Here is an 8,833-nt window from a genome sequence, read left to right as displayed (position 1 = left end):
TCTCCACCTGCTGGATTCAGACAGTCGGTCTCCTTCATCAAGCAGCATTCAGTGGGATACAAGCACTGCTGGAAAGTACATTTACTCAAGTACTGTGCATAAGTGCAGTTCTGAGGTGCTTTACTCGAGTATTTCCGTGTTCTTTATGTTTTTTTTGTAATATGAGTGTGTTTAGTATGGAGTAGTGAGTGGTGTGTGTGTGTGTGTGTGTGTGTGTGTGTGTGTGTTGTCTGTAGTCTCCATGGAAACGGAGTCAAACACGGAAGTGCTCCGTCCAGACCTGCTGCAGGTAAACAACACAACCAATCCTCACATCAGATTTGCTCATCTGACCGAAGCTGCTTCATTTAGAAACCTAATAATAGAATAAATGAGAAGTAGCGTCGACTTTTCTACCGCTCACCCGGCAAAGATGAGGTGCGTCCATTATCGGACACGCTCAGTTTGATCGTTTTAACGCGGAGCAATGAGCTCATTAACGGACAGAAAGAGGTGATAAACTACCGAGTAGCGGGTTGTTGATGTGAAAGTGATCTTTGATCTTTCTCTTATTTGCTTTCGCTTTCTCAGTCTGATGTGCATGTTGCTTCAGGTTCTGGTTTCTGTGTGAAGCTGTTGGTTCAGACTGATGAGGATGGATGCTGCTCTGTATTGTGTGAAATATGTCTGATCTGCGTTGAAGGCCGCCATCATAAGTGTTGCTACAAGAGTCTAAAACTTGGCTAAAGATGATGAAACGTCTGATGAATTATTCCCGTGCCTTAGGAATGACTTGCTCAGTGAAACCGCTTTCCTCATCGATTCAGAGTCTGCAATATCGCTCCTCTTCACTCATCCAACATTAGGAGTTCTTCTCCAGTCAAACAGCAGAGAACCAGCAGGTGCCACTGGTTACACGTCATTATAGGTTTTTTTAAATGATTCTGTACCTGTGTGGATCAGACCTGTATCAATACAAACAGATGATGGGACAAAGGGCCCCTGGTCATGTGTAGAAGGGACACAACCCCCCAACACAGCTGTCTTGTGTCTCCTTGATGTTGTTTTGTGTCTCCTTGTTGGTTTGTTGTTGCCAGCGAGTCAACTGTCCTCGGTCCTCAGGTGAGCCCACAGGATGCCCAGGTTCCAGGAGGCTGAGGGAGGCCAGGCTTCGACCTCCGGTGGCGGCGGTCTGGTTGCTAAGCGATACAGCATCCTGCAGAGTCTGGGCCGAGGGAGTTTTGGTTCAGTTTATCTGGTGCAGGACGTCAAAGCTACAGACGGAGAAGAGCTGTGAGTAGATTCAAGTCAACGCTTTAACGCTGCAGCTCTTAAATGCCAGCTGGTGCAAAATGTTTCCTTAACATCCACATAACCTGAAGACGACAGAAAACACTCTTTTAACTCAAATATGTGTCCACGGAGATGTCTGGCATCATCATACCAACCTTTCATGATATCAGAGCAGTGTTAGCTTTTGGTGTCGTCCTCCTGTTATGTGTCTATCTCATGTCCTGCTGTGGTGATTTAGTGTGTAGGACGGTCTGTCGGTGCAGGCTGGATTGATTTGCAGGCTAATCCTGAGCTCAGGTGGCAGAAGGGAGAAAAGAATGGCCTCCACAAATGTTATGAACAACTGTGGACGTATATTTTCAGAATGCAGCCAGTCGTTAATCAGACCATCATATAAAATTTGGAATTACAGGATGAAAGACTTCCATTAGATACATACAAGTGTACCTGATCTTTAATTCATGACTGTATAAAGCTATCTTCACCTGAGTCCAGCTGAGACAACACGGCACTGTGAGCAGCATGATGTGAGTTTGAGTGATGTCTGTTAAAGTTCACGCATCTCCTCTGATAAATATCAATGGTTTAAGTTTAAGTGGCTCAGCGGGGCTCTGCTCACACTGATAGTGACTGGACTGTCCATGCTGGGTGTGAACTCAATGCAGGTCAGAACTGATGAATGTTTGTATGACCTCCTCGTGTACAGTTTGCTGTCAGAGACCAAGTGCTGAATGTACCTTCAACAGCCCGGGAGCTGCAGGATGGGAACAGTTCTGCAGACTGTCACTAGATGGCAGCATTGATCTGTAAATACCTGCACTGGGATACAACCTGTCAGAGCTGATCACTGATCAATGAGTAAGAGGCAGAGATGGCAGGACACACATCTTCAGGTTAGCGTCATTTTACTCCCCAGAACAAACAAACAAACAAACAGAGAAACAAACAAACAAACAGAGAAACACTGAGTGTAAACAGCAGCCTCAGAGATCAGATGGATCAGAGATTCATTGATCAGCTCTCTGCAGGCTTTAATAAAGCACAGCAGCAGTTCATCCACTGAGGCCCAGAGGGATTTTATCATTATTATTTCTGTTATTAATTCAGTGATTTTTTTATTTTTCATCTTGTAGACTGTAAAGGAAGAGAACAACAAAGCAGCGCATCAAGAAGCAATTCCTTCCTTAAACGTTGATGCTCGTTACTTTTTATTTCATGAATTTATATAAGAAACATCTGAATAAATGAACAGGAGCTGTGACGTGCAAACATGTGGCCACGCTCCTCAGTCAGGAGGAAGGTTCACGTCGATGTTATGGAGCTTCTGCTGCGACTGTGTGGAAGTGTTCAACATGTTGCTGGAGTAAAAGAACAAGGAGTGATTTAGTTTTAAACGACTGATGCCACATTAACATGCAAGCAGCAATGCTGTTGGTAGCTGAGAAGAGTAGAAATATGAAGGAGCATAAAATGGACCTTTTCTCTTCACTCTGAGCTCATTTTTCACCACAATACAAAGTCCTGCTCCTCTATGGAAACAGAACAGTCATGACTAGAACCGGTAAGAACTCAGACAAGTCTTATGTGCAGTATGACACAGTTAGAATGAGAGAAATCATTAGAAAGATAGTTTAATTAATTATTTATTTGACCAAAATGGAAAAACCTGAGGGGCTGCAAGGTGGCACAGTTGGTAGCATTGTTGCCTCGCAGCAAGAAGGTTGCTGGTTCGCATCCCGGAATCTTTCTGCGCAGAGTTTGCAGCGTGGGTTCTCTCCAGGTTCTCCGGCTTCCTCCCACAAGGTCCAAAAACATGCTGAGGTTAATTGATGATTGTAAATTGTCCGTAGGTGTGAATGTGAGTGTGCTTGGTTGTCTGTCTCTAAGTGTAGCCCTGTGATAGACTGGTTACCTGTCCAGGTGAACTTGCCTTCACCCTGAGTCAGCTGGGATAGACTCCAGCCCCCCATGACCCTAGTGAGGATTAAGCGGTGTATAGATAGTGGATGGATGGATGGAAAAACCTGAAATCATCATGCGTCTGCAAGTTTTCAACACTGATCAAAATGCAGGCTTCACACACACACTACAGATGTTTACCTCTTTACATTTCTGCAGCCTCTACCAGTCAGTGACTCAGTTTATCTCCTTTCTCTTGTTTTGTGGCACATTTTTCTCTTGGGTCTCATTTAAGTCATTTTGCGTCTCCTTGTTGTTTTGTTTTTTTGTCTTTTCAAACTATTTCTGTCTTGAATCTATTCTGCCTTTCTGTAGCTTTGCGTCTCATTTTTGTTGTTTACATCTCATATTGCTCGTTTTGTGTGTCTGTTTGTGACAGTTTGTTATGTCGACACACACTACAGATGTTTAACTATTTGCATTTGTACACTCTACTGACTCAGTGTTTTTCACTCTACTCTACACATCTACTGTAAAATGACGTTCCTCATGCTGAATGCGCCTTCCAACAACTTGCTGTTTTTGCTGCATTTATTTTATTGATCCAGTATGTGTTGTCTCTCCCCCTCTTTTCTGGTTTTACAGTTTCTTGCTGCTAAATGGTGTCATTTCTTCTTATTATGGTGTGTTTTTTTTAAAGATAAGAGGTCTTTCTAACCAGCTAATTGGGGTTAAAGTTACACATAATTGGACAGGTCGGGGTGCAGCACAATATCTGAGACCTTGCAGAGTTTCAGCACAGCGCTTACTGAGCATGTGCAGAAAACTGGGTGCTGGTTCTGTGCTTCGTCTGTACGTCCTGATGTGTTTGTGTTTTGCTCTTGCTGTCAGGATCCTGTTTTGTGCCGTACCTGTGTGCAGTGTGTCTGTGTGGGTTTACTGTGTCTGCAGCTGCTGTGGAAGCTCAGATCATGAATTGACTCTTCACGTTTGATGGTGCAGTCGGACCCGTTCACGTCTGCGTGAAACGAGACGAAACATGTTAGCCGTGAAATGAGCCGCCTCCTTCAGTCTTACTGAACTTTGACACTCTGCTTTGTAGCTGCAGAGAAACAATCCAGGCAGATGAAGATGCTGTTTGGAGCGTGTTGAAACATCAGAGCCTCCTCGTGGAGCAGGAAACCAGAGAGAACGAAGCTCAGTAGGAACTACCGTCTGCTACTGTGCTGCTGAGCTCTTTTCACACAGAATCCGTGATTTTATCAATACCTTATGCAGATTTTTCTGTATTAAATCGTTGGACAGCGACAAGCTTTCTGTCGGTGAAACTCGAGCATTCAAACATTTCACGATAACAACAGAAAGTTTCTCTCAGCTCCCACAACTCTGTGGATTCAGCAGCTGATGGATTTCTCTCACATGATTAATTCTCACTACTTGATCCTGCCTCTGAGCCATCTTCATGAACACTCCACGGTGACTTCATCTCCTTTCTTGTTCATTTTGACACTGCAAACTCATCGGAGAAACTCTCGAGCCAGGCCTGGACGTGGGTGAGGAATGTGGGACTCTGCGACGGTCGTCATTAAATGCTGCGTCTTTTGCAATCTGCCTGAGTAGCTCTTTCATGTCACGTTATTCAAACCGGAACCAGGCTGTGTGTCTCAGTATGCAGAGACTGCAGGGTGCTGCTGTGATTAACATGAACGCAGCATTGTTGTGCTTGATTGCTGTCGCGTCAGATTTGGTAGAGTTTGCAGAACAGATTTCATATCATCAGTGGCATTGACTCATTTCATTAAGTGTACTTATTAACTAATTGCTGTTCTTATTATAGATTCTTCTGACATGATTTTTGGTACCCAACTCGTCCTGCAGCTTTAAGAAAACCCATGCAAATCATAAATCAAAACCTGCAGCTCGATCGGAAATTGTGTGCTCTGTCTTTTGTTAGAGATTTGTTCTGTGGTTTTTATGAAATTCGTTAAAAAACCCCCCAAAAAAACTCTATTAAAACTCCCCATCAAAATGAACGGGAAGTCGGACAACTGCCAAAACCAAGCCGTCTTCAGAACACTGCAGCTTTGTCATATTTTACAGTCGAAACCTCATTTAAATGTTAAACAGGTCACAAAGGCTTTGATATTTTTAAAAAATCTAAATCCGTGTTTTCACATCTTTAAGGGTATTTACACAGTTACACTTTAAGTTTTATGAATTATATGAAAATCCAGAATCTTTGTCAATTTTCTTTTTTTTTTTGCAACTGAAAAGTTGAATGAAAAAAGGTGCAGGTAAGCTTGATTCCTCCCCACGATTTCTACTCTACACGAACAATTTGTGCATTAAAAATGTTGTCATTTTTGTCCTCTTTCACCCAGCGTGCCTCTCATTACTGTAGGATTTATAGTTTTTTCACACATCATCTTGGAGCACAAAGAGCGTCGACCAAAACTTGAATTCACTCCCGTTATGTCAGAAACGGTGAGTCCCTCTAACCCGCCACCAAATCTGTACAATACACACAATACAGACATGAAAATACACCCGCGTGTTCAAAACAAGATTGTGCTTCACACGGTGAAAGAATTTCTTTAATATCTCTCATATTTTTTAAGCTGTGACTGTTTAAGATGGTAAATCCTGGTGCCTGCCCTCTTGTCTCCTCTTTCTACTGCCCCAAAAGGTGGGAATCACCATAGCAACCAGTGACTACAGGTGATTGGCTGATTGGAATCCTTCTTTCTCAGTTTAGTATCAAACATGGCCGCCTCGGAGAGCAGTGTATGATGATGTGGTGTAAATACAGTGTGGTGGGTCTATCAGCAGGACAACTTAACAAAATTGTGTCCCAGACCAAATATCCTTAAAGGTTACAGAAGGTTTATCAAGGACTCTGAAATATGCTGGCTTATCAAAATAAAATGTATATATATATATATATATATCATACTGTATGTATAGTTATAGGAGGACACATGAACCGGCAGAAGCTGCGTCGGCGCACTCAGAGTTTCTTCAGAAATGTTCTAGATTACTCTGTGATCAGGTGGAACTCAAATTGTCAGATGTCACTCTGACCTGCTGATGGAGGCACAGAGACGTCCAGCAGGGAGCGTTTGAACACACTGGATAATATGACATTACCGTGCTAGTCGTCTTTGTATCACCGAGGGGCATGATGTGAAAACAGAGATTTGATATTAGTGAAATATTCTAATCAGAAAATACAATAATTTTGTCACCAGTCTTTTATATATCTTCTATAAACTAAGCTCAGGGTAAAGTCCTCACATGAACTTAATAATAATTATTGGTGTTTCCTAAACATGCGGACTATAGTACACAGGTGGCAGCAGTGCAGAAGCTCGGAGAAGCATCCGACCACAGATTAGCTGGAGAAGAGTGAGATAAGGTGATCTAAAATCAGATCTGATCGAGTTGAAACTGAGCGCTTTTATTTACATGGGCTGTTTTCCACAAGCAGATAGTCATAAGCAGACTTTTCTACGAGTGTTTAAAAGTCACCACCGCTCTCAATCATGTTCATTTAATTATAAGACACCAGAACTGGGTTGCCCTTAAGAGAAAGACGGAACAGTGTAGTTTTAATGTGACTACACTCCTTCTTGGCTTTAATTAAAAAGAGGAACACTCTTACTCTGATGACTATTTGTTCTTTCTTTCTCTCTTAATTTTCTGTGGAGCCACGTCCTGCTGAATACTCTGGACTTTCATCCACAGACTGTTTGTGCGTCACGGTGCTGCTGAACACTGTGATGGACGCGTTTAAAGTGTTTAAAGCTTCCTGCTCGTTCTTGGCGTCCTTTTCTTGTTCCAGCAGCAGGTCTTTGTCGCTCTGCTCAGCAGCCTGTTGCTTCTTTGTTTTCAGCAGCTGTTTGCAGAGTCGTAACCTCCGTCGTCTCTCCTTCAGATACCCGACCGTCCGTCTGGAGAGCAGATCACTCTGCGGCTGAGTCTAGGCCTTCACTCAGTCCAGCTCCACGTTCAAATATTCTACCTGCTCTTCCAGGTGGATCCAGAATATCGTCCAGGAGTTGTGGCTCTTCAGTGTGGACGGCCTTCTCCATCTCAGAGGCAGCTTCTTACATGAGTCTGATGTTGTGACGCACAGGCATCATGTCTACCTGTGGTTGCTGCTTCTCATCCCTCTGTTGGAGCTCTTAGCATGAAGCTTGTTGGAGCTCTTTACTCTCTGTGGCTCTTCGGTCTCCTTTGGTTCAGCTCAGACCGCAGCAGCTGAGTTGTGTCTTCCAGATGTTTGTCCAGATCCGTCTTCTGTTATCAATCTTCTGCTTACACGACTCTCTCTGTGGTGCAAATCTCTCCAGGTGTTGGTCGACTTCTTGGCTTTGTCCAGTTCAAGTGTCAAATATCTCATGTGATCCCACAGAGTCTTGTTCTTGTTTTCCTCAGACTCCAGGTAGGCAGAGAGCTGCTGGGTCTTTGTCTCCTGTTTCACAGTGTGTTCACAGAGCTCTTTGTTTTTTGTCTCCAGAGAGACGATGTCTTCTTGGGTTCTTTGCAGCTGAGCCTTCAGCTCCTCGACCTGGTTGAATGGAGCTTCTTTTCTGGCTCTGCTGAACACATCCCAGTTGTAGGGACTCAGGATGGCTAAACTCTGTCTTGAAATCCATCCACATCACCCGATACTTAGCCTGGCTGCTGCCTGCGTGTTCACGGTTTGTCTCCTCTGCATCGTTGCTGCTTCTTGTTTGATTCTGGTTTATTTCATAAATGCGTCTCTGATGTCAGATAACAGCACAGATGCAAAACGTTACTGGATAGAAGTAACTTTGTAAAGATGATAGCTAAGGAGTTTCATTTTTACTCTGACAAAAAAGCGAAACATTTCGATACTGCCTTGGTTCTTTTTATTGTCTGTCAAGTGGAGTCAGGTTTTGAGATCCCAGACGCAGCCACTAACAAAGAACTCTGGCCCTGCTGTAGGCAATATAAAAGACTTAAATGATTTGAAATACTATATGCTGTACTGCAAATGTGATGATTGAGTGTTTAAAGTGATGATTCTTAAACAAGCCTTGTATAACCAGGTAATCAGTAGTGTTGAAGTTAAGCTGATAAATTCTATTCATTATAGTAAGAGTTCGGGAAAGTTAGGTAGTTTCCAGTAGACTTCATGTTAGGGACAGATGTGTATATGAGGACAGTGTCCTTAAAAACAGGGCGAGGCAGGATAACTCGTGATTAGCTGTTAGTCACAGGAGGATAGCAAGCTGAGCTCATTGCTAAAGTAGCCATGTTCCTCTTTTGCATAAACAGAGGTTCCTCTTTTTGTGAACAGATGGCTCTTAGACTTGCTGTGTTTGCCAAACTATGTTCGTTCCGGTTACCATAAATGGAGTTAGAGTGTTACACTAAAGAGTGCAACACCTTATGACTGTGTGTGTAACAATGTATGTGTGTATTTCGTGTGTACTACTAGTGTGTATCAGCGAGTGTGTATTATTAGTAATCAAACATTGTGTTTACGGGGGAGAGAGCTGTAGAAATAGTATATAAGTCACAGACAGAGAGATGTTTGTCGGAGATCGCTCGGGAGATGGCAGAGAACACAAGTGGATGTCAACCTGACCAGAAGACTGAGGGACGCACCAAGAACTCTTAGAGTTCTTAGAAC

At 43.2% G+C, this 8,833-nt stretch overlaps 1 protein-coding gene across 1 annotated transcript in view; it reads left to right on the top strand.

Moving 5' to 3' along the window:
• The first annotated feature begins 1,114 nt into the window (after nucleotides 1-1,114).
• nek11 (NIMA-related kinase 11) overlaps nucleotides 1,115-8,833 on the top strand; it is a 96,242-nt gene continuing 88,523 nt past the window's right edge. The window contains exon 1 of the mRNA XM_008291734.1: nucleotides 1,115-1,272. Coding sequence (XP_008289956.1) covers nucleotides 1,115-1,272 — 158 coding nt within the window. The remainder of the gene's footprint in view (nucleotides 1,273-8,833) is intronic.

This window comes from Stegastes partitus, unplaced genomic scaffold (genome assembly GCF_000690725.1).
Source record: "Stegastes partitus isolate 25-593 unplaced genomic scaffold, Stegastes_partitus-1.0.2 Scaffold760, whole genome shotgun sequence".
Taxonomy (NCBI): domain Eukaryota; kingdom Metazoa; phylum Chordata; class Actinopteri; family Pomacentridae; genus Stegastes; species Stegastes partitus.
This window is presented reverse-complemented; position numbering and strand designations above follow the sequence as displayed.